Source organism: Heterodontus francisci, chromosome 31, assembly GCF_036365525.1.
Source record: "Heterodontus francisci isolate sHetFra1 chromosome 31, sHetFra1.hap1, whole genome shotgun sequence".
NCBI classification, from domain to species: Eukaryota; Metazoa; Chordata; class Chondrichthyes; order Heterodontiformes; family Heterodontidae; genus Heterodontus; species Heterodontus francisci.
In genome coordinates, this window is record NC_090401.1 from 41,348,723 (window position 1) to 41,375,560 (window position 26,838).

Consider the following 26,838-nt stretch of genomic DNA (forward strand, 5'->3'; position numbering starts at 1 on the left):
TGATTCCTGCCCCTTTAAGCTGCTGCAGTGCTTTCAATCTTGCAGCAGTGTCTGGGTTCCAATCCCCAGGGAGCGAGCTCCAATACAGAGGCATTTTGATGATTTGTGCACACCCAAAAAATTGCAATGATGTTGACTCTGGAAATGATTACAGGGTTAGCAGTCATTACATCAGGTGGGCAGAAGTCGCTCTCATCTTACTTCTAGTCAGAGCTGAAGCCAGTTGGAAAATCCTGACTGTAAATTCCCTTGGGTTTGCAGCTTCTCATCCGGTCTCAGCAATCAAATCCTTCTGGCTGCTGATTGAAGTTTCGACTGCTGGGGAGGAGTGGGGGACAGTTAAAAAATAAGACATGAGGACTATATTTTATTGTTGTGCCTGCCCTCAGAACCCTCAAAGACCTCTGATCAGCTGGGATTCTGCAGCACACCACAGCACCATTTTTCCTGTGTCCTTGTGCACTGGGGAGCTTAGCAACTATTCCCAGTGGGAAATTAATCAGGAGGTTGGGAATGCCCCATTTTGGCTCATTTAAACAACTCCAACAGGTCCTCAGATAAACTATGGTAATCTCTAGGTAATGTTGAAGGGGCAGAAGTCTGGATCCCCACCCCTTTTTCCTGACCTTTGCACTGAGGGAGTCTCAGTTTGTTGGAGCAAAGGCCTGGTAAATCGGACCAGTCATATTTTGCAGCATTGTGGATTGATTTACAATTGCTGGCTACAAATATCCAGAAATAAATCTTTTCTTTTCAGATAACAAATCCATAATGGACAACAATGAAGAAAACAAGCAAACGTTTGAGTATTTTCAACACAATGGCATCCCATTTGTTTCAGGGATACATTCAATTGAACACCTTGAATGGCTGAAAGATTTTAAAATGGATCCAGATATTCCACTCATTGTCACTTACCCCAAATCTGGTAAGAATATCTCAATGGTGTAATGTTGTGTCCAGAGTTTGTAGTTTTTTTAAAGAACATTTTAATATACATTTTCCCATTTTAATTTTCTCCCCTCTCTTTGTGAACCACTGCCTTTTGCTTTGGGGTTGTATCTGCAGCATTGGAGTGTTTTGTTATTGCAATTGCATTGTGCATAGTGTACACTAGAGGCTGCTGTAGAACACAGATGCTCACAAAGGGAAAGTGAAGGTCAAACAGAAATAAAGAAGAAGCCTTTATGTTGAATAGCCTGCTGCTGCTGTCTCAGTCTTTGCCTCACACATCTTATACTAAACTCGGCTAAACCTTACTCCAATCCTGAGAGTCATTAGAATGGCAACCAGGTAAAAAGCAAAGGATTGTGGAAAAAAAACGGAAACATTGCTTTCAGGTATGAAAATTTTGGAAAGTTTTTGTCTACTTTCCAGATGGTATTTTAAGTTAGAGACTGTGTTAGAGTGACTCACAGTAAGCTTGTATAGTGTATACACACACACTGATCTCTCCAAAATAACTAACCAATCAAAAAAAACTTGGATCCCTGCAGAGAAGTTTCCTCTGAAAGCAATACGATCCTGGATCCCTGATCACGCACTACCATTGCATTGTTAATCAATATGGTGATGTCTGTGCCCAACCTATCACCTTTTGATGTGCATTCACAGCTATCATAGGTAACCCCACATTGGCAAAAGTGGCTGCGATGTTTCAAAGGCACGATGGCAGGTTTTGCAATCACAGATGACACAAGGCTTTATGGAGGTGAAGAATTAGAAGGTATCTTTGAGACACTTACACCTGAGCAAAATGACTACGACTCAGCAAATAATGTGCTGACACCCTACATTACACACAAGAGAAGCACCATATGTGAAACCATTGTCTTCCCACGCACTAAGCAAGCAGCAAACAAGACAATTGATCAATACTGCACGCATTGAGGCAATTAGCAACCAGATGTGACTTCGGTGATGTTGAACATGTCGAACAGAAAATCGAAACATAAATAATCAAAGGCTATCTCTCCAGTCAACTGCGACGAACAGCACTCAAGAAAGACAGAAAGCTGTGAGAGCTGCTGGAGTTAGTAAAATCACTATTGCTCTGAGTCCTACTGAAGTTGAGGCTGCTAACAGTAACTACCACACACTCCAGGTTCAACTCCTGTGAACGGTATTAATCGCTCACGTGCCAGGAAACCACCTGCAAAGCAACAACAACCGTCTCACAAACAGAGTTACGACTTATCCAAAGAATGTTTCCACTGTGGCAGTGCTTACCCACACTGGACAGAGTGTCCTGCTACTGGTAAACAGTGTAAAGCCTGTGGAAAACACAACCACTTTGCTCGTGTTTGTCACTCATCAGCACAATCAACTATTAAGACCAATACCAACAGGAGGGTGTCATGTATGCATACCTCAGCAAAAAGGCGAGAGAATGTAGCAAACGTAGAGGCAGATGATCCCAAACATATTTTTGAGATCTCTCTCAAACACAGCAAACAGCCCGGTGTGACTGTGACCATTGGCTGCTCGAACCTAGAGCACTCATAGATACAGGAGCAACCATCAATGTCACGGGAAACAAAACATTCAACCAACTTCAGGATTGCCCCACTCTCTGCAAACCAGAGAGTATGAAAATTTTCCCTTACAACAGTGACAAACAGCTGAAAATTCTCAGAACTTTTGAAACACCGTGTCTCATTCAAAGACACTAGAACAAATGCTCTATTCTATGTCATATCTGGAGAATGTGATACGCTTATCAGTTTTCACACAGCAACAGGTCTGCAAATGATTCCTATGCATAACAACAAAAACATTTTCAAACAATATGCTGCTCACTTCACTGGTATCGGCAAACTGAAAGGTGTTACATGTAAGCTGCATGTCGACGCTAATGTGTCCCCAGTTGCGCATCAACAGCGACGAATACTATTTCATGTCAGGAAACAGACAGAGAAGGAACTTCAACTCCTACTTGACCTTGACATTATTGAGAAAATTGGGGATGAGCCTACCCCTTGGGTTTCACCCATACAAGTCATCAAGAAAGCCAAGAGCAAGAACCAGATTAGATTCTGTGTTGAAATGCGATCAACAAACCAAGCCATATAACGAAAAAGACACTTGACACCGACAATCGATAATATCAGAGAGAAAGTGAATGATACTAAACACTTTGTTAAACTTGACCTCAATGCAGACTACCATCAAATCGAGCTTGCAGAAGAATCGAGAAATCTTACTGTATTCTCTGCTCACATTGGACTTTTCCAATACAAGAGGCTCAACTTTGGAGTCAGCTCAGCAGCTGAGCTATTTCCACACATGATTCAATCTACAGTTCAAGGACTTGAAAGCACGCTGAACATCAGCGATGACATTCTCATCTATGGCCACACTCTAAAGGAACTTGAGACACATCTCAAGAATGTAACCTCACCTTGAGCAAAGACAAGTGTTTGTTTAGTGAAAGCAGATTTGAATTCTTCGGTCCTTTGTTCATTGGTGAAAGGGTTATCACCAAATCCACGGAAGGTGGAAGCCATAGCCAAATGCTGCAGATCCTACAAACATGCAAAAAGTCCAGAGTCTGCTAGGACTTGTCAAATACTGTAGTTGCTTCATTTCTGACATCAAGGAAGCAACAAAACAAGATGAGGCTTTAACTATTTATGAAGCTATAGAATCACAAAATTGGAAAGACATGATCGAGAAAGTGTCTCCAAGTGAGATCGCTCACACACTACAAGGACTTCACAATGTTCAAACTGAGCTCACCGTAACAACCAGATCTGATCTTGTATTACACAACAACTGTATTGTCATTCCACACTCATTGAGGAAATGTGTTGTCGATATAGCACATGAAGGATGCAAGGGAATTGTCAAAACCAAACAACTCCTTAGGGAAAAGTTATTTTAGTTATCTTTTATTTTTCCATTTTAATTTTTTTTGTGTGTTTATTTTATTTTATTCCATCTTCGTTTGTTCAGTTTCCTTACCCACTTTTTTTTCAAGTTTGTACTTGCGACTGTTCAATTTTCAGTCCGTTAACACCCTATCTATACCAATGCTTTGTCTTTCAACAAAGCATTAACATATTATTTGCCTTTGCTCCATGACCTTCTGGTCAGCTATTCTGTGACCTTGTCCTATCTACACCTTCTCCTTTGTCATCTCTTGCCCTACTCCTGCTTTACTTGCTTATAACCTTTCACATTTCTAATATTTGCCAGTTCTGAAGAAGGGTCACTGAAACGTTAACTCTGCTTCTCTCTCCACAGATGCTGCCAGACCTGCTGAGTATTTCCAGCATTTCTTGTTTTTATTTCAGATTTCCAGCATCCACAGTATTTTGCTTTTATCCTTAAGGAAAAGGTATGGTTTCCAGGAATCGAATGCATGGTAGAGCATAAAATCAATCAGTGTTTACCATGTCAAGCAACCACAATGTAAAATTTTCATGATCCTCTCAAAATGTCCAAACTATCTCCAGGACCATAGAATGAAGTCAGTATTGACTTCACAGATTTGCCCAAAGTTGAACACCTGCTTGTTGTCACTGATGACGAAGGCATATTTCTCGTCATGGAATGAGTTTTGTTACCTTCAACAAAAACATTTATCCCAAAGTTTGACCAGTTGTTTGTCTTGTTTGGAATCCCTCAAACAATAAGAACTGACAATGGACACTGTCACGCACACAAGGACCAGGATTTTACCGGGCCCGCCAACGTCGGGCTCCGTGGCTGGGGGGGGGGGGGCCAGAAGATGGTGCCAGCAGAGGCCCACCATGGAGCTCGACACCAGGAGGACCCGGCCCAATCCTCCTGATGGCCGCGAGGTTTCGTGGCAACCCCGCCCGCCAATGGGTGATGGGACCTGAATTTCAATATGTAAATCAATAACATTAATAAATTTAAATACACGCACCTCCAATCTTCTGGGCCCGCCACAAACCTCAGTGCGGCAGCCGGTACTCCTGCACCTTCATTTCCCCGTCTAGGGAAAGCCAGCGTGACACTGGTGGGGAGGGGAGTGGAAGTTAAGATTTCTAGTGCGGGAGAAGGGGAACAGGGTTAAATAAACATAGTAAGTGTAGGGGATGGTGGGAAAGGGTAAACTTTTAACTTTGTACAGTTTTGGGGGGGGGTGGTGGTAAGAGCGGTGGGAAGGTCAGATTTCAAAGGTAAGTGTTTTGGAGGGGGGAGGGCAAATACTTAATGTAATTGTTATTGGTGGGTGGGAAAGGGGAATTACAATTTTCTTTGGTAAATTTTGGGGGGATACTTCTTTAAACATTCAAATTGCTGGCAAGGCTGACTGCCCTATAAAAATGGCACCAGCGCCTGCGCATAGGCAGCTGATGCCATTGCCAACGTCAGACAGCCCGCCCCTTTGTGATTGGGGGGTGGGGGGAACCTAGCTATTTGAATGAGCCACCGCGCAGGAGATCGCGGCAGCTCTCAAAATCCAGCCCAAGCAGTGCAATTATACAAATTATGGACTAAATCTGAAAAGTTATAAAAACTGACTTTGTCTTTTAAAAATTAACCTTTATTTTAAAAAGTAAGCAATGATTGAAAATGGCCACTGAAGGAAAAAATGATTGGCCTTCGTGGATTCAAACTGTCTGACAGGGGCAAAGGAAAAACTTTCAAAATTAAGAGGTGTCAATTGCACCCATCCTAAAACATTCCGTAATTGAATGTCTTCTTCTGAAACAAACAAGGGGTGAAGTAACCATGTCCTGGGCCATTGTGTGATCACCAACAAGAACTCGATTTCCAAGAGATTTGTCATGACCTCCCCCCCACTAAAAATTATTTCCCCCTTTTTCCCACTCTATCTGTCTCTTCGTGTGTGTGTGTGTGTGTGTGTGTGCGTGTGCGTGCAAGCAAATGCGTGAGTGGATGCAGTTACGACAGTTTCAGGATAAGGCGCATTGATCAATAAAAACTGATTTTCAGTTATTAAACCTGTAAGAAAACCTGTCTCTGTCTGTTAATTTGAAAAATAAAACACCAAGGGTTAAACCCTAATAACAAAACACAATTGCTGCGGTCAGGTGGGAATTGAACAGCGGGAAGCACCTACATTTCACCATGTGACCGTGACGACCCCCAATCAACGCCCACTCATCGGAAAATCACACCCCATTGGTCAAGTGCAAATGGAAATGTCGTGAGATCTGTGGAAACCTTGACAAAAGTGATCTGTACAACTACAGCTGAGAACAGGTCATGGAAGCAAGAACTATATCACTTTCTTCATAATTGCAGAGCGACACCTCACTCAACGACTGGAGAACCTCCAGCTACACTCATCTTTGCAAATCCTATGCGCGCAAGTCTACCTGAGCTACCCTGCGGAGCTAATGATCAAGGTGTACAGGATCGAGAACAGAAGGATCGAAATGCAGAGCGAAACACAAAATTTAGAGCTACACCGCTAAGGCCAGGAAATAAAGTAACGGTCAAGCTGGAAAGCAAACAAACCCCTGTGACATGCAACCATCTGTTGTGACCAACACAAAAGGATCACTGCTAATTGTGATTCACAGATCATCACAAGAAACACGTCACGTTACCATGGAGCAGAAAATTAACCAAACCCCAGCCACATAAACACTGTGACCTCAAGAACAGGTCAGATGCAGAGTATGCTCTGACGAGTAACTCACCTCCTGATTCCCCAAAGCCTGTCCAACATCTACAAGGCACAGGTCAGGAGTGTGATGGACAACGACACTCAAGAAGTTTGCCACCATCCAGGACAAAACAGCCCATTTGATTGGAAACCGATCCACCACCTTAAAATTTACTCCCTCAACCACTGGTAAACAGTGGCAGCAGTAGTTTATACCATCTACAAGATGCACTGCAGCAGCTCTCCAAGCCTCCTTCAACTGCACCGTCCAAACCCATGACCTCTATCACCTAGAAGGACAAGAGCAACAGATGCATGGGAACACCAACACCTGCAAGTTCCCTTCCAAGTCACACACCATCTTGACTTGGAACTATATCGCTGACCCTTCACTGTCGCCGGGTCAAAATCCTGGATCTCCCTCCCTAACATCACTGTGGGTGTACCTATACCAGAAGAATTGCAGTGGTTCAAGAAGATGGCTCACCACCACCCAAGGGCCATTATGGAGGGGCAATAAATGCTGGCATTGCCAGCAATGCCCACATCCCATGAACAAATAAAAAAACACATCTAAGCCTAATAATGTTCTTTCCTAATACGCATACAATCTCTTTCACGCTGAATCCAGATTAAGAATGAGGAACAGTTATGGGTTTTTTTATGGTTTGGCCAGGGATCTTGAAGAGTTTTTTTATAAATGGCTTATTACTCCAGCTGACTTAGCAGAGACGATGGATCAAATCTGGTTTTGTTGCAGGTTTGTACAACTCCATTCCAAACTCGGCAGAGCACATACCAATCAAGCCATATGGGCAACAGAATTCATTTTTTATGATATATCATAAGAAGAATCTATTTGTGAAAATGTATTTTTGTAGCATAGTTGAATCTCAAGATATTCAACATGCAAAGAGGTTTAAAACAAGAGCTGCAGGATTTACATAATCCGGGACATCATACCACCCTTCAGTATCGAAATACGTTACTATGACCGACATGTAGCCCATGATTAACAACAGATTCAAGCAATGTAAGAAACTAAAACGCGCAGTACTAAAACTGCTTTTCTTTCAATGTCTTTCGCATGAATACAATTATAATGACTCTATTAAGCAGCAGAATTATTGACTGTATGCATCATCAAATTAATCATGCAACAGCAGTGCAGCCAGCACAGTCATCATGGGCCAAATGGCCTCTTTCTGTGCTGCAACAATTCTGTTAACTGTGGTGACTGCAGACTTAGTTTCTCAGTTTGATACTTAGTAAAGTAAAAAGTGAAGGATTTACATTTTCACGGTGACTTTCAGACCCTCAGGACATAGCAAAATGCTTCATGGCCACTGAAATGCCTTTGAAGTGCAGTCACTACTTATTATTTAGGAGATGTGGCAGCCAATTTGCACACATCAAAAAGATGAATGACCAGATAATCTGTTTTTGGTGATGTTGGTTAAAGGATAAATGTTGGCCTGTAGACTTGGAGAACTCTTACGCACTTCTGTGAAAATTGTTATGGGATCGTTTATATCCACCTGAGCAGGCAGATGTGGGCATGGTTTGATGTCTGATCCCAGAGGCAGCAACTCTGACAGTGTAGCACTCCCTCAGTACTGCACTAAAGTGTCAGCCTCCAGTCTGTAGAGTGGGTTTTGAACCCAAGGTCCACAGATTCAGAAGCGAGGGTGCTATCACACTTTCAACAGCTGCCAACTTATGCAAAAAGTAAACCTGGCAACCTCTCAGGACCACATTTTGACTCACTGGAATGAAGAGATCATGTTTTTCACTTGATATCGGTGTTGTGAGGTCCAACCCACTATTGGTTCCGGCTTCATTTAATTGCTGCCAGCGAGTTGCAACACCAAATATCCACCTTGCTGTATTTCAGCTGTTGTGAGAGGCTGGGAATTGGCCGGCTCCCACCCTGGGCTGGCTGGTAAGTCAGATGTGGGGAGAAAAGCCATACCAGGGAGGGCCTGGAATGGGCTGGCACTGGGCCAGAATTTTTCCATTGGTCCAGGAGGAGCAGCCCTACTCCTTGCGGTCCCACCGGAAAAAAATTACATTTTGTTAGCAGCCTTCATTGCCCATTCTAAGGACCATTGATTAGGTCATGCAATGCCAGATAGAAATACATTTCTTTTTGATAATTGCAATCAGGGATCTACAACCGACAATGCATCCTGATTTGCATATTTAAGCAGCCTCTTACCTAAATTGTTATAATCAGCATTCCCTGTGAATTCCTCTTACCCTCAGACAGCTTCAGGATAAGGAAAAGCTGTGGAAGTTTTGATCAGAGGGCGATCTGTAAAAGACGGTATTCTGCCTCAATGATGGTCCAGGGTGGAAGTTGGGCGCAGGAAGACTAACGGAGGAAATATTGAGAGAGTGGTCAGCAAAGCATATGGGATCTCGGGCTTCGTAAACATTGAATACAAAAGAAGGGAAGTTTTGCTGAAGCTTTATAACGCTCTGATGCCCAAGATGCAACCGTCGTATTGAGCCTGTCTTCCTCTCCCATGCAAGGGCTGTGCTCTTGCCCTAACCCAGATACCTTGGTGGGTTCATAAATAAAAGCCTTAATCCTAATGCTCGGGAAGTGGGGCCATGCATTTCCTGCCCCTAAACCACTTTATCCCCAGGAAGTGAGTTATCAATAAAAGCAAAATACCGCAGATGCTGGAAATCTGAAATAAAAACAAGCAATGCTGGAAATACTCAGCAGGTCTGGCAGCATCTGTGAAGAGAGAAGCAGAGTTAACCTTTCAGGTCAGTGATTCTTCTTCAGAAGTGAGTTATCAAATTCACCCAGGTTAAACTCACCTTCATTGATGACCTTGCATTTCAGCAGCAATACTTGAAAAAAATGTGTATGACTTTGAAGCCTTTAATGAGGCCGGAATATGCCATGTTGTGCAAACGTTTTTAACAGTCACTGCATTTCAATCACATAATAGTGGGCAGTGTTCTCCTGGCACTTTCAGAGCAATGACTTTCCTGCAAGTATTCTGATCTTCCTGCATTGAGAGCCTCACTGGCACAAAGCATGGAACACTTTCCCCTAGTGAACACTGAGTTACTGCTTTTGTGATGATATTAATGGGCGGCGCAGTGGTTAGCACCGCAGCCTCACAGCTTCAGGGACCCGGGTTCGATTCCAGGTACTGCCTGTGTGGAGTTTGCAAGTTCTCCCTGTGTCTGCGTGGGTTTTCTCCGGGTGCTCCGGTTTCCTCCCACAAGCCAAAAGACTTGCAGGTTGATAGGTAAATTGGCCATTATAAATTGTCACTAATGTCGGTAGGTGGGAGGGAAATATAGGGACAGGTGGGGATGTTTGGTAGGAATATGGGATTAGTGCAGGGTTAGTATAAATGGGTGGTTGATGTTCGGCACAGACTCGGTGGGCCGAAGGGCCTGTTTCAGTGCTGTATCTCTAATTACTACCAATAATGAAACTGACAGAAATTTTACGAGTAAAGTTGATAAGAAATTACATCATTGATTTGAAGAAGAGAAAGAGAAAGTAAGGCACCATTTTCCAAGTTGCTTTTACCAGTAATTATTTTATGTTCTCTGATTCAGGAACTAATTGGATGCAGCAGATTGCAAGTCTGATTATGAACTGTGACCACATTGCTTCATTAAAAGAACAAGTTCTCTGTCAAAGAGCCCCATGGATGGAGTATACTAGATTTAAGCCAGATATCACTAAATATATGATGCTGACAACACACTTAAACTACCACATGGTTCCAAATGATGTGAAAAACAAAATGATCAAGGTGTGTTTTAAACAAACTTGCTATAGAATTGGAACATAATAAGAGCTGTTTGCTTTGTTGATATTGCATATTGTTATCTGTAGCTATATTGACCAATATATTCTTCAGAAATAATTACTTTTATTCTTATTACCTGATTCAAATGTACAGAAAAGAAACTGATCATGGTGTTCGGACAGTGACATTTCTTTCATCAATGCGATATATTTTCTTCCAGAAATGTGGAAGGGGGGTGGGGCAGTGGGGGGTGAACCCAGGCTCCATCTGACTCTGCATATAACACTGAAATAGTTTTAGGACCAGCGTTGGGTGGTCAGCAGGTCCCCTTTGTAGGACTGCTGCTGAGACCACTCAAAGCCAGGATATTTCCGAGTGCCTCACTCCCAGGCGATCCCAGGGGATCCTCCTAGACTGTCTGGTGGTCTCTTCCTGCAGGAAGTGCAACCAGCTGCTCCAGCTTGAGCTCAGAGTCCCAGTGCTTGAGGAGCGGCTGGCATCACCAGAGTGCATATGAGAAGCTAAGAGTTTTGTGGGTAACACATTTCAGGATGAGATCACCCCACAGCTACAGAGAGGGGGACTGGGAGACCACCAGACAGAATAGGAGGAACAGGTAGGCAGTACTAGCATCCCATGGGAGTGGGGCATTCACAAACATTGTGTTGATTATCAGTGAGGGTGATGACACCTCAGGGGAGTGCAGTCAGAGGCAAATCCATGGCCTAGTGGGAGACTCGACTGCACAGGGAGCACAAGAAAATACATAAATGTAGTTGTTATAGGGGATTCATTAGGCAGGGGGACAGACAGGCATTTCTGCAATTGCAGATGTGAGTTCCAAATGGTGTGTCGCCTCCCTGGTGCCAAGGTAAAGGATGTCATTGAACAGGTGCAGGACATTCTGCGATGGGAAGAGGAGGAACTAGAAATCGTGGTCCATTGGTAGGAAAAGGATTGTGGTTCCACATATAGAGTTTCAGGAGCTAGGAAAAAGATTAACGAACAGGACCTTAAATGTGGTAGGGCTAGAAATTTGTTGCAGTAGCACCGATACCTAACCCTGTTTCCAGGGGTACGATGCCCTCCAATTCTCTGCGTGACTAGCCATTTGCCATTTCCTGCATGGCCCAAATGTCATTCTGCAAGGATAAGGAAACATGCAGAGGGCAACCAACCAGCTGATGTGACGCCAGGATCCAAAATTTCCAGGGAGAAACTGAAAAATGATGACAGTGAACGTGCTGAAGTTTAAATGTCAGACTTGCTCGTGGGGTGGGGGGGCGGCCAGTAATGAGTTGGGAACCCGGACGTTTCAGCAGTGCGTTTGTCAGTGGCTTTTTAACTCAGTCACAGCATTTGCATCTGACTTCCGAGTCTCCAACTCAATTAGAGTGTGCGGGTGTGGTGGCACATCAGTCTGTTTCAGCTCCACTATTAAAAAGGACCCTCCAAGGGTCAGAATTGAGGCACTGTAGAAGGGTCAAAACAGAGCAGGCAACTTGAGAGATGGAGTGTGAACATGAGAAGACAGCACCGCAATTTTCAGATGTGTCCCTGGACGTCATGCAGCAGGGTGTAAGGACCCGCAAAGAGATTCTTCCACCAGTGAGAAGCAGAGAATTGGAGGTGGCCCTCCAGTCATCTCCACCTTGAGAGCTGCGGAGGAGGAGACAGCGCTAAAGATAAGCGGGGTCTTGGATTGCTTGGACATTGATGATGGAGAGATGGGGGTCTCCAATCTACCTGGTGACAGAATTAAATATAACAGCTACATGGCAGACAACATTCAATGATGTAGACTTGATGTCAGCAGCTACTGAAATATGATGATCTGCACAATGATGACTCAGAAGCCTCTCAACTTGCCAGGTCTAATTCATGTCCTTCATCTCCCACAGGTCCTACAGGTTACCCTCAGGAGGCGGTACCAGAGGAGGAGGAAGACTCCTCAATGGAGGTCACTCACTCTGAAGATGCACTCTCACAGGACTCATGCGCTCCCTCCATCAGCTCAGATACACATACCTCAGTGGGACCACCAAGATAGTCGTGTCTTCACGTGGTGAAGCACACATCACAAGTGTGCAGGGGCAGGTATTGGAAACAGGTACAGCAGTGGAAAGTCCCTGTCAGTGGGCGCAGGACCCTCCAAGCTCTGCTCAACTGGACACAGATGCTGAGCCTTGGGGTTGTTGATGAAGAAGACGATTCTGAAGCAGAAGCAGAAAATGTGAGAGATTCCGTCAGCCTTTCTGGAGGCACTGTGCACGATTGGAGAGACATTGAAGGAGTCGGCCTCCAGCATGAGTGCCATGGTGTCTCAGCCATTCGTATTGATCTTTATAACCAAGGGTTGCCACCTGCATGGAGCATGAGAGATAACAGGCAACCGAGTGCAAGCTGGCCCGAACCAATGGTCTGCACACCCAGACTGCCACCTGAAGCAGGGTGGAGGAAAGCAATGCCTTGGCCATTCAGAGCTTCACTGAAGTGCAACAAAGTGCTCTCCAGCCCTTGGCCAGCAAGGAATTGCAGGTGGTCCTTGAGAGGGAAGATGGAGAAAGTGGATATGGATTTGTTGACCCTGCTCAAAGTGCTTCCATTCCTGTCCACCTTGGCCTCCCTCTCAGTCAGAGCCCTGTATGCTGCCTCCTTTCCTGCAGGTGGGTCAGATATTGATGAGGCCCTTAACGGGATCCAAAACCCAGAGGACATTGGCCGAGAGCATCTGAGCAGTCAGAGCAGGGATACGAGCAGCCTGGATCCAGCTGTGCTGCAGCCACAGAGGTTGTATCACATCGGAGAGATTGGCAAAGGAAAAAAAAAGCATTTGTAGTTTCACAAGGGTATTCATTTGGGTGTTTAACACTGTTCCATTGTCACATTTTTGTTTAACATTTATAAACCATGAACTTCACTTCAAAGCTCCATTATTTCCATTTTATTTCAAGTCCTCCTTATTTTGCCTGCTGCTTGCTAAGTGACCTACATTGTTAAATTAGTGTGACAAGAGTAAAAGACAAGCAATGGGTGCCTGTGAGAGGGATGAGTTATTGACTGTGGGACCGCTTTGGGCTGAGGACTGGGGTGGGGCACAGTGGGTTCAGAATTGGTGTGTTGATGGCTGCACTGCCTCAGATTAACTGGTGTGCCTGAATCAGTCTGTTTCAGGCCTTCCTGGAGCTAAGTGAGTGTCTACTGGTGCCCTCACCAGACCAGGCTCCTCTGTCTCCTCCTCCGAACATGCAGAGTCCTCATAACCTTCCTCCTCCTGAAACTTCAGTCCTCACTGCTGCACTATGTTATACAAGGCACAGCAAACCACAACCATTCAGGAAATCCTTGCTGATGCATACTGAAGGGTGCCCCCAGATCCATCCAGGCACCTGAATCGCATCTTCAGCAGTCCAATTGCTTGCTCAGTTACAACTCTGGTGTTCATATGGTTTCGGTTGTACCTTTTCTGGGCATCAGTGGTAGGGCTCCTTGCGGGTGTCAGCAGCCATATCCTTAGAAGGTAGACCTTTTCTCCAAGGAGCCATCCACTACCTCTTCTTGAAGGTGTGAACATCTGCTAGAGACTTGACTGTTGCAGGTTGAAGGCATCATGTCAACTTTCAGGGTATAGGAGCAGGAGTAGGCCATTCAGCTCATCGAGCCTGCCTCGCCATTCAATATGATCACAGCTGATCATCCACTTCAATTCTTTTTTCCCACACTATCCCTATATCCCTTTATGTCATTGGTATTTAGAAATCTGTCAATCTCTACTTTAAACATACTCAATGACTGAGCTTCCACAGCCCTCTGGGGCAGAGAATTCCAAAGATTCCCAACCCTCTGAGGAAAGAAATTTCTCCTTGTCTCTGTCCCTAAGTGGTTTCCCCCTTATTTTGAAATTATGCCCCATGGTTCTAGACTCCCCAACCAGGGGAAACATGGTATCTGCATCTACCCTGTCTGTCCTCAGAGGTCCAAGGTACAGCTGCATAAGCGGCTGTTGTGGTGCTGTGAAGGCTGACAGCTGGGAAGTGCAGATCAAAGGCAAAAAACTCCATAACAGCAGAAATTACCTCCAAAGTATTGCAAATCACTCCTAAAACAGTGAATGTACACTCCCAGAACCAGTCTGGTGAGCAAACGTCTTTCATTTAGGCAAGTCAGCAGCTGTCATATCTCAGTATTTAAAGCCTTTCTTGACTGTTAATTGCTCAGCCCCTTCAATCCCCATTTTCATCTCGCCTTGTTCTACCTGGGGAGTTCCAGGAAGCCCGGGAAACCGGTGCTCTTACAAAAACGCCTCTGTATTTTGTTTAATATATTTTTGAGGATTCATTCTTGAAAGATTGAAGAAATGTTAAACCTTGGCCTTTTCAAAGGGGGTCATGTAAAGGCCACTTGACTTTGAAAAACAATCCCTGGAAATGTTTTTAAAAAGGGCACTGAGAGGTCTTTTGAGGAAAACAAGTCTTTCTGTGAAACCACCTGACTTCCAGCTCAATAAAAAAGAGAACTTTGGACACCTGGAGAAATTGTTTACAAAGTGACAGGTCAAGATTGATGGAGGTCGAAAGGTTGACCTCTTTTCAGTTTCACTTTTGAATTGTTTTGAGTCGGGGTTGAACTGTATATAAAGGAAGAGAACTTTCAGAGAAGAGAACTTCCAAGGAGAGAAGAGAATTCCCAAGGAAGAAGAGAAGACCACAACGCAGCTCAGCTTTCTAGCACCTCTGTAAAAGACTCTGAGAAGTCCACTTTGTCAACTCATTTCATCTACTGTCTTTGAAGAAAAGCCTGCTAAATTAATTCTCACTGCCGTCCGAAAAGAACTGTTCTAAAAGATCCCAGTGACCCGTCTACACGTACTCGGAGGTCAGACTGTTTGCCAGTTTTGGAACACAGCATATCTCATCTGCTGTTTCTTCAAGAATGAGCAAGTATTCAGTCCAAGAGTTTTTTTGTATGTAATAGAGCTCTAAAAACAAAAATCCCTTTATTTTTCTGGTTCACCGGTGAGTGTGTGTATGTGTGTGTGTGTGTGTTTGTGCGTGTATGAGAGTGAGTTTGAGGGGCTAAGGTAAAAAGGGAACTTTAATATTTCAATCTGTGTGTTTATGCTTTGCTTCATTACTGGTTACAACTTGTTTTATAATAAACTGATAATTTTGTTGTTTGTTAAAGAAACCTGGTTGGTGTGTTTTATTCTGGGATAAAAATAGAGTCTATGATTGACTGTATTGCTAAGTGGGAAAAAATTTTTAAATGTTGTGACCCGTGCAGAAGTGGATCTAAAATAAACAGTGCACTTCTCCCAGCTCAGGCATAACAATGCACACAGAGTTAAAGACAACATGTTTTAACATGTTTAAATGTCATACCCGCCTGTCCTACCAAACATGCTTGGGTTAAAGGCAAAAGTCAAAAGGTTCCTGCCTGCTTCCCGACATGCCACCAGTTCCTGGCCTTTTAACCTGCTTCCTGTACAGCCACTTGCCTGTCTTGGGATGTTAAAATTTCCTCCAGTGATTTGGATTTAAAAACTCAATGAAAATCAATCAAATTTGCTGACAATACCAAATTAGTTGTGTCAAAATCCTGGAACGCCATTCCTAACAGCACTGTGGGTGTTCCTACACCATATGAACTGCACCAGTTCAGGAAGGTGGCTCACCAGCAACATCTCAAGGGCAATTAGGGATGGGCAACTAATGCTGGCTTTGCCGGTGAAGCTCACCTCCCATGAACAAACTTTTAAAAAGTGGAATGGAAGGAGACATCTCAGAAATCATAATATAATTGGACAATGTATGTAAATAGACAGCAAAGAGCCACGAGGCAGATCCCTTTTGGCAGAGGTCTAAGTTACTAAGAAAGACTGGAGATATTTGCCTTTTTCAGCCTGGAATGGAGGTTTCTAAGTCTTTATCTTACAATGGAAAATAACATGGTCACAGAAATGGAGATGATGAATCTTGAATGCTGCTTAAAATTAACAGGACAATGGGTCACAAGTTCAAAATAGTAAGAGGTAACTTTAGGACAGATAACAAGGAATGTCTTTTATGCAAATATAGAAAATCACCAGAAAACAGGCATGGGAATCATTTGGGTGCTGTAGGGTCTTTCTGGCTGGATGAATTAAAATGCCCTTTCTCATGCACAGAAGGAGCTGTGATGAATTAAACAATGAAATGGAAGAACCATGAATGAAAAGAAAACCACAAGACCATGATCACTTGTACCACAGTCAAAATGGAGTAGTGGTCATATGACCCCTCCTGCACTGGAAATCAACAAACCTGTCTACAAGAATGAAATTCATTAATCTCATCTGAAATAACTCTGGGGAAAACCCCTTTGAAATTAAGAAGAGCACAATTGCATGAATGACTTTTATCAACATGAATGAACTAGCAAAGGATTCAGGAGACCGATTGACTCACAGCACAAACCAAAATTGATTAGGTGTGAAATTGCACCATGTAAACAGAAAGTTCCTCATTCAGATATCAAATGATAGCCATGGTCTCCACATTCTGGCCCATTGTGTGGTCACACCAGGGCAGCAAGCCATGTGTCTCCGAACAGAAACGCTAATGTTATGAACTTTTACCTTAAAAAGGTACCCCTGTGGTGAGAGAGGGGAGATCAAACCAACACCTTCAGAAAGCAGTCTAGCCAGGTGCTGTGGAAGAGATCCAGCCAAGCAAGAAGCCCTGCTGCTCATTCTACACTTTAACTTGCTGCAGCAGGGAAGTTAAAATGACCACCACCTCCAGTCCAAAGTTTTAACCACCAGAAAATCTATAACACCTCAACAAATTCAAGACTACAAACACCTAGGCCTGCACCTTTAAAAGAGACTGTCTTCCTGAAAAATGTCAACAGGTTTACCATAAACCATGAACACGACCACACTTTGAAATTTAAACCACTTGTCATTTTTCTCTCTATCTATTCTTATGTACGCATGTGTAAGTGAATGTGTGCATGGGTGAGGTTGCAATTATTTTGGGAACTGTGTAAAAAAGTTATTTTTTTAACCTAAGAGAAAACCTGTCATTTGTCTGTTTATTTGACTGTAAAAAAAAACACTTAGGGACTAACTCATAATTTTTAACAAAACACGATTGTGGTCAGATGGGAGGTGAACAGTGGGAATCATCCACACCTCCTTCTACCTGTCTGTAACACCTTGCTCATCCATAAATACCTTGTGACCTTGGGAACAGGTTTAGTGTTCTTTCTTACTTTCAAAGGTCTGACTGTAATCCCCTGTGCAAGGAGACCTTTCCATAAGATAGGAGGTAGTTGGGCATACATTGTTAAATGATAGACAAATCAGTTTAGTTAAAAAAAGGAGAGAAATACAGAATCAAAATAGTCGAAATGAAACGAGTTCAGGAAAAATGTTGAGAAAAACACATGAACTAAATGGTTTGGATAGGTTATGACCTAAATCCGCACCAGTTGGTAACTTAATTTTCTGTTTTTGTTTTTATTTCCCAACCCAGATCATTTATGTTGTCAGAAATCCCAAGGATGTGATTGTGTCATCATATTACTTTCACCAATGCACTCATTTCTTGAAGGTGCCAAAGGATTTTCAGGACTTCCTGAAGCAATTTGTTGAAGGAAATGGTAATTTTTTTTTAAGTTTTACTCAGTTCTTGCCAAAAATATTAATTATGCTAATATTTTGTTCACAAAATGTCTGCGTGGGTTTTCTCCGGGTGCTCCGGTTTCCTCCCACAAGCCAAAAGACTTGCAGGTTGATAGGTAAATTGGCCATTATAAATTGCCCCTAGTAGAGGTAGGTGGTAGGGGAATATAGGGACAGGTGGGGATGTGGTAGGAATATGGGATTAGTGTAGGATTAGTATAAATGGGTGGTTGATGGTCGGCACAGACTCGGTGGGCCGAAGGGCCTGTTTCAGTGCTGTATCTCTAAAAAAAAAATTGTCAGGTCATTTAAGAATCTTTGAGCTAGAAATTCAGCTTCAGATGCCAGAGACCCTCAAAATGGTGCATGCAGTACAACAGGCCACTTTCGATGTGGCCTGCACAGCACTGCATGCTGGAAAGGGCATGCCCACATGCGCCAGAAGCCTCCCAACTGGTCAGATCGTGACCTCAAACAGTTGTTCTGGCTGAATTGACACACGATTTTGAAACTTGGACACACAGGTCCACTGAACACATATGCTATCGACTCACAGCCCAACATGTGTTCAGCCACATGAAGGGCCCTCAACTAGTGCTATTTAAAGGGCCAGTCATCAACATGCAGGTGAGGTGATTTTGACTAACACTTGCTAATGCAAAGTTTGTGGAAGTACTGTGGAGTGTTTCTGGAGGTGTTGTGGTGAGTTGCTGGATTTGCCAGAGAGTGATGCTGTATCCTCACAGGGAGGTTGGAGGATTTGGTGATCTGTCCTTACAAAGGCTGCAACAGGTGGGGGGAGGCTGTGGATGCAGTGTCTCTGAGTCCGCAACATGACATGGAGATGGAGCAGAGGCTGCAGAGAGGGAAAGCTCTGCATGAAGGGAGGAGGAGGAGGAAGCAGAAAATGTGGCAGGGAGAAGGCATCTGGGCCCCTTCGTTCTGGATGGGATGCCCGTGAGCACCTACTTTCAGACTCCTGTTCCCTTAGAATCGCATCCCTTCACCATCATCACTCCACTATATCCTATCTTTCCATTCATCTGCAACATCCCATCACAGTGTCCTCTTGGTCAAAATCCTGTAATAAAAGCCACCAATAAAAACATTTCCATAACATCTTTATCAAACTACATATCTGTTATGAATGCTGGATATTGTAACATAATTATGTTTTTACAAATCTGATTTTTAAAATTTCCAGATGGACTCTGGAAAGTCAGGTGACCTCACCATCCACTCTGCGAAAGGACAAGACAGAAGTCTTGGTTACCAGGACAACAGAGAACACAGATCAAAGACTTTCATTTGAAAAACAGTGACTGCAGGGCTAACACCTGAAGAACAATGCATTTCGCCCTCCCAGTCTTTCAGGTTGTAAAACAAGGAGTCAGTAATTAGGAAGATGCAAACGTACCAGGCAGTGTTAACACCTGGGAAAAACAGAAGGCCCAAGTGGCTCACTGGAACCAGACTTCTGGATGCCTCATATTGGAACAGTACTATAAGCTATTGACTATTGTGTCCAGATAAATTTAAACAGACTTTCTGAAGGCAGACAGGCTGTAAGAAGGGAACTCAGTGGTTGCAGCCTCACACAAGGCTGTAATAAAGAAAGACAACCAGTGGTGGCAACTCATGATGAGATAGGGAACATCTGCTCTCAGAAGCCGGATAGAGCGAAAGGCTGTGAAGACTTGAACATGTTTTGAAAGTTGAAGCTTGTGGAGAAGTAGAAGTCCAGCAGGATCAGCAGGAAACACCTTATTCACAGACGTCCAGGACAGAAGTGCTCAGAAAAGTGAGTGAAGAGGACATTGATTTTTGAAAAGGGCTGGGAGATCCAACCCATTGCAACTGGGAGGAGTTTGAGACTTTTAACCGCAAAGAATTTTGCCAGCAAAAAGGACTGTGTCACATATATGTGTGGCGTGAAGTTATCAAGTATTTTAATAAACAAACAAGATACCTTTCTTTGTAATCTGTGGTTCCCCTTGCCTGTCCTTGTGTTCCTATTCAGTTCATGGCTGGTGGAATTCTGCTGACCTTCTCTGGGGGGAGATGGCTATTCAGAATGACCTTGGGCAGCTCTGGGCCTTGAGGGCCCGGCGTCAGACTGCACCACCTCACATGGATGGCAGCAGACTGGACTGGCTGGCTGGCTGGCAGGCAACAACAAAAGCATCGGCAATAACGTTACCATCACTGCGTCACGGCCCCCTCCACCACCATCAACATCCTGGGGGTCACCAATGAGCAGCCTTTTAATTAATGTAGCTACAAGAGCAGGTCAAAGGCTGGAATTCTGCAGCAAGTGACTCATCTCCTGACTCCTAAAAGCCTATCCACATCTACAAGGCACAAGTCAGGAGTGTGACGGAATACTCTCCACTTGCCTGGATGAGTGCAGCTCCAACAACACTCAAGAAGCTCAACATCATCTAGGACAAAGCAGCCCCTTGGATCAGCACCCCATTCACCACCTTAACATTCACTCCCTCCTCCACCACTGATGCACAGCGGCAGCAATGTGTACCATCTACAAGATACACTGCAGCAACTCACCAAGGCTCCTTTGACAGCAACTTTTGTATGACTGTACTGCCTAGAAGGACAAGGGCAGCAGATACATGGGAACACCAACACTTGCCAGTTCCCCTCCAAGTGACACACCATCCTGACTTATAACTATATCCGTAATTCCTTCACTGGGTCAAAATCCTGGAACTCCCTTCCCAACAGCACTGTGAGTGTACCTACACAATGTGGACTGCAGCGGTTCAAGAAGGTGGCTCAACTCCACCTTCTCAAGGGCAATTAGGGATGGGCAATAAATGATGACCTTGCCAGTGATGCTCAAATCGCATGAAAGAATAAAAGGGGCAGTGGTCGGAGTACAAATGTTGTGATCCTGATACAGGACAGTAGGTTCATGCTCCAGGGTGCCACTGCCACTCCCTTGGGACAGAGCCTCAGCGATTCTAGTAATCTGTTGGAGGACAGATTGCTGCAGTACTGTCAGAGTCTGCATTCCCTTTTGAACAATGAGGTCCGCAGCCATGATGGCAGCAACCATGGATCGTATGACCCTTGACTGAGCTTCCACTGCAGCACAGAAACACTGGGTGATTCTGTTTCAATGAAAGTTAACTTCAGCCACCAGTTGCTGAATCTTGTTGGGTCCGCAAGTGCTGACAAGAGAATTGGCTTCCACAGTGGAAAGGATGAGCTCCAAGCTCTGCATGATGCCCTGTGCCACATTGGAGCCAGAGTCCTCCATACTCCTTTACAGTGACAAGGTGCTGTCTGGCAGGGCTGCCAATACACCACGCATCTCAGTGTGCATGTACATCAACGTTCTCCTGTATGCGCCTCATTGAAATCCTCACCTGAGTCCACTGTAGCAGAACGTATCTGTGAATTTGTCTTCTGGTGAGCTGGCACATAAACTATCCTTGCCTCCTAGCCTGGCTGCAGCCCACTTTTGTGGTGACTCATCGTGTGCAGATCCAGATTCTATCCTATCCTCCAAGGTGCCAATAGCTGAGCTGGTGGCTGTCAGTGTCAGATCAAATGATGGCATTTCTTCATCAGTGCTGTGCTGTGGCATTCATCCTTCCATGCACAGATGTATAGTTTGAATCCTACATTTCAAATGTCATAGAAATTTGCAGCATCTTTGTGGTGTGCTGTGGGGCACGATGCAAATCAAATCTATGCAGGGTGCTGTCCAATTATGTGCAAATAGTTTAGGAAAAATAACGATGTACAAATAGAGACGCATTTTTTCTTTTGTAGGCTTACAATTTTCTTAAAGGAATAGGTGCATCAATATTTGAAGTGGGTATGGATTGGAAAAAATGTGGCAATTATGTTTCTTTGCAGTAAAGGCATTCTGTAGCACTGTAAACTCACCACATTTATTTATCTTTTAAGTGTTTTATGGATCTTGGTTTGACCACATTAGAGAATGGTATAACCATAAAGATGAACTCAACATCTTGATTGTGATGTATGAAGATATGCAGAAAGTAAGTGATATTTATATATGATAACTAAAGATGCTTGAATAAATCATGAATTATGTGGACCTGATACTTTAACAGCAGGGAGAATGTTGTTAAATCATTTGTGTCTAGGTATTGTATCAACCGAAATGATGTTTAATTTTGTTCTTCAAACCAAAACTTTAAGCGTTAAAATAATGTTTAATGGGGGTGAAGTTGAAAGTGGGTGATTGTCGAAAACTGGTGATTTTGAACCAGAAGTTTGTTTTACCCCGTGCCTGATTTTGTACTGTGTTGAAGTCAATTGAAGAACAAAATCGGGCAGGATATAAAACAGGCCGACAATTCACTATTGCTCATTTTACACTTTCGTCAAATACCAATTTCACCCCCAAATGCTCCTGACCCGCACTTAAATGCTGCCAGTTTACTTCCCACCCATTTCGGGTGGGTAGATGGTGCACAGAGGCTGCCAGTATATGAAGATTGGGTTGCCTTTAGTTGTTCTCTGAGTCACAGGTAAGTGGTGGGGAGGGAGTTATCGGGACATCTCTTGGGAGGAAGGAGAAGGGGAGCGGGGGGGGGGTAAAAAGAGGCCTATGATATTCCTTACAGGGCCTGGAGGAACTCTAACCTCCTGGCCCCACTTTGTTGATATTTTGCACTGACCTGGAGGGCCTCTTTGTTCTTCCTACCAGTTTCTGACCTGATTCAGCCTGGTGGGAAGTTGTGGCTGATTTGCCCCTCAGGGGCAAAATGTTGGCCAAGCCAGCGACGCCCATATCCCATGAGCAAGGAAAAAAGGTTTTGGCCATTTAGGACTGAGATAAAGAACTCTCTTCACTCAGATGGTTTGAGAATCTTTGGAATTCTCAACCTCATGGATGTGCAGTGTTAACTATATTCAAAATTGAGATCGGTAGATTTTTGGGCACTAAGAGAATCAAGGGATTTGAGGATAGGGTGAGAAAGTGGAGTTGGTGTAGACTCAAAGGGTTACATGTCCTACTGCCGCTCCTATTATGTTCTTATGAAAGAAAGGGACAAGGCACATGGTTTATTTTTTTCTCTCGTTTTTGAAAATTGAGATTGAACTAAGTAAGTGGAATTTGCTTGACTCCAACTCTGCAGGCTCATTTGCTTTGGCATGAATAACTTAATGATTTGTATCTGGCCTCGCCGTACCAAGTATTTCCCAAGCTGCCTTTGAAAAAATTGGAGGAGAACACACAATGGCAAATGTGGAAGATATGAAATCAAGTTCAGATCCCAAGGGGCTCCTATTTTTAAACTACTGAGCGATAACTAGATACTGGGGTCACAGCTGAATGTAAGACATTCAGGCAGCTTATGGGAGTGGTCAGCGCCACTGTAGCTGATACACTAGCTAACACTTACATGCAGCATCTTGACATGTTCCAACCATTCAGCCCTTCCGCATGTTCGGTCGCAGTGGATGTTCTCATTCTTTTGACATGCAATCAATTTTCTGTCATCAGACCATCAGTTCACCTCCGAGGCTGATGATGAGACAATCGGCTGGGCAATGACACTTTCATTTTGGTGTAAAAAGGGCCAGTAGAATATTGAATTTTATATACAGGAGCATGGAGGCTATGGAGATGGAGGAAAAATGTAATCTGTGTTTTTCTTGCCAGCATTGTGGAGAACCAGGAGAAATCCCACACTTCTTCAAATAGTTCCATGGATCTATTATGTCAGCTTAAGAGAGAGAGAGACAAGGCCTCGGTGTGACAGCTCATCCAAACTCAGCACTTCCAATTGGGCAGCACTCCCTCAGTCTGCACTGAAGTGTCAACCTAGATTGTGGGCTGGATTTTACCATCGGCGGAAAAGCCGGTGGCGAACACGCTTCCACCTAGCCGGGGGATCTGACCCATATTTTACTGGTCCCCAGGCTTTAATTGTCCCTAGGCGGGACTTCCACCCGCTTGAGGGAGGAGGTTCTGCCTCAGTGAGCTGCCGGCCAATCAGTGTCCGGCAGCTCTTAGTACCAGCAGTGACACTGGGAGCCGTGGCCACTGCTGGGACTGCAACCCAGCCAACGCCATGGAGCCAGGACTTCAGGTAAGTTGGGCTTGCCTTGCCGGGGGGGGGAGGGGGTGGTGATCGGTCGTGGTGGCGAGGCAAGGGTAGTCGTTTGGGGGGAGGGAGGCATCGTGAGTCCCGGGGGTGGGTTGGAAAGTGGGGGCGGCCCTCAATTGGGCACTCTGTGCCAGACGGCCATGGCACCCCCAGCGCTCAGAAAGGCTGGCAGCTATCGCTGGGCGGCCTTTCACATCCCCAGCACACCTGCTTGCCACGGGTAAAATACCCGTGGAGACAGGTGAGGGCCCTTAAGTGGCAGGTTAAGTGGCCACTTAAGGACCTCGATTGACCTCGGACGGGCGGGTCTTTTTCCCCTCCCCGCCCGACCGCCATGAAGTTGGCCGATTGCAGGGGCTGGGCGGGAAGACCTCCCGGAGCCTCCCACTCAATTTTATGCCACTCTCACGCCACCATCCGACCTGCTGGGGTGGCGTAAAATTCAGCCCTGTGTATTCAATGTCTGGAGTGGGTCTTGAAAACAAAACTATCTGACTCAGGTGAGAATGCAACTGAGCCACGGTTGACACAACAGCTATCGATTGCTACTTAAGTTGAAAAAGCTTTGACTTATAATAATTGTGAGGCAGAATACAGACAATTTGATGATCTGTATTCAAATGTGTATGCTACTTTACTACTGGATGAGTGTATACTTTGATAATAGGAGGATGCTAATCAGGTTAATGTATATTAAATAGGAATTATATTTTGGATTTACAATTGAGTAACTTAAGCATAATTTTAATTTGTTAAAGGATCTCAGGAGTGTGATCGAAAAAATTGCGTCTTTTCTTAATAAAGAGTTGGACGGAGAAACCTTGGAGTTAATTTTGGATCAATGCACTTTTAAGTATATGAAAGAAAACCCTGAAACAAACTACCAAATGTCAACAGGGCTGTTCAAAAATGTTAGTGATCCTCTTTTTAGAAAAGGTGAGTAATGCTACTGATCACTGGAAATGACTAGGTAAGGCCAAAGGAGCTTTATGTTTGTTTAAAAGATTGGTTTCTTTTCCAATCTTTATTTTTACTGACAAGAAGCATAAAATCAATATGAAGCATGTAGAAATAATTTGGTTGTGATTAACAGTCTCACCATTAATGGTCTTCAGGGATGGTTGGGTCAGATTTTCAAAATGCTTGTAGCTACCAGTGAGCATCTGAAATTAGTTTCCATTGGGATAGATTTTGCTTAACATTAAGAAATACTATTGGATTTACTTACAACATCAAAGCTCATTGCTTAAATGGAAAAAAAATATGTTAGTGTTACTGTCGGATGCTGCAAGTGATGCAGGAATGGTTGTAAAGTGGATTTTTATCTGCACTCTCTAGGGGTGATTTCACAATCCAATGCTCCCTACAATGGGGTTGCTCATAAGGAGGGCATCTCAGGAAACCACTGGAACATGGTCCATGGTTTTGGATCCATTCATTTTAATGGTCTGTGCTTTCCCAAGATGCACTTCTGACGTGCCCCACTTAGGACTGTTGGATCACAGAATCACCCGATGTTTCTGGTCCTGGTTCAGGATTGTCCATGCCTAATATTAGGATTTATTATTCTTTCTTGGGATGTGGGCATCACTGGCAAGGCCAGCATTTATTGCTCATCCCTAATTGCCCTTGACAACCAAGAGGCTTGCTAGGCCATTTCAGAGGGCAGTTAAGAGTCAACCCCGTTGCTGTGGGTCACGTGTTGGACGACAGATTTCCTTCCCTAAAGATCATTAGTGAACCAGATGGGTTTTTAGGACAACTGATGATTGTTTCATGACACCATTGCTAAGTCTAGCTTTCAATTCCAGATTTTTATTCATTAATTGAATTTAATTCCACCAGCTGCCCTGTTGGGATTTGAATGCATGTCCTCAGGGAATTAGCATGGGTTTCTGGATTACTAGTCCAGTGACATTAACACAACGCCACCGTCTCCCCTGTTACTAATTCTAAATAATTGTGATATGTCTATTACGTTATTTATTTAATGTTTAAATCTGGAATTATTTATTTTTTAGGAGTGGCTGGAGACTGGAAGAATCACTTCCTGGTGGCTCAGAGTGAGTGGTTTGATTCCATCTACCAGGAGAGGATGGCAGATTTCCCTTTGAAGTTTGAATCCGATATTGTTACCAATAAGCAGTGATTTTAATAGTTAAGAATTGCCTCCTACTTGATTCTCCGCACCACCAATTCTCTCCATTTTCTACAGAAATACCTCTAGCAGTGTTTGCACTGTTACTGTACCCTTCAAATAGCTCCCTGAGCTTGCCCTCCACAACTGTCTCCAAACCTGGCCATCATTTTGTTGATGCTCCAAGCTGACTTAATCCTACTTAAAAGTGAACTTCATCCCACCATGGCACCTCTGACTTTAATTTTTGTCTCTTTCTTCTGGTCTCCTGCCTATTTACTGTTTGCTACCAGGATATACTTATCCTCATTAGTGTCATGTTTATGTAAGCTGGGTTTCCCTGTGTCCATTTGCATAAGCATTTTGGTTGCTGCACCAGACCTGAGCCCATTACTTCAATCAGCCTTTTCTTTCTTTTTATCTCTCTTGGGAACTTCTCTCCCATCTCATCGCTTTCCTTTCACCCAGTCATGCCTACTTTCCTTTCACCTTTCACGAGTACTTTCCTCCCACAAATCCCTACC

General features: G+C 44.0%; 1 protein-coding gene across 1 annotated transcript; it reads left to right on the top strand.

The window, feature by feature from the left end:
* Positions 1-759: 759 nt before the first annotated feature.
* On the top strand, positions 760-26,326 carry LOC137346978 (amine sulfotransferase-like). Its single transcript, XM_068010952.1, has 6 exons — positions 760-928; positions 10,202-10,401; positions 17,916-18,042; positions 22,001-22,095; positions 24,936-25,113; positions 26,199-26,326. The coding sequence occupies exons 1-6, from the start codon at positions 772-774 to the stop codon at positions 26,324-26,326; spliced, it is 885 nt and encodes a 294-aa protein (XP_067867053.1). The 5' UTR covers positions 760-771.
* The last annotated feature ends 512 nt before the right edge of the window (positions 26,327-26,838 follow it).

What these genes read in the sequence shown, in the direction of transcription:
- LOC137346978 (XM_068010952.1), top strand. Translation starts at nt 772, where the DNA reads ATGGACAACAATGAAGAAAACAAGCAAACGTTTGAGTATTTTCAACAC. An exon ending in TGTCACTTACCCCAAATCTG is followed by an intron (nt 929 to 10,201) that starts GTAAGAATATCT and finishes TCTCTGATTCAG; the next exon opens with GAACTAATTGGATGCAGCAG. An exon ending in GCAATTTGTTGAAGGAAATG is followed by an intron (nt 18,043 to 22,000) that starts GTAATTTTTTTT and finishes TTATCTTTTAAG; the next exon opens with TGTTTTATGGATCTTGGTTT.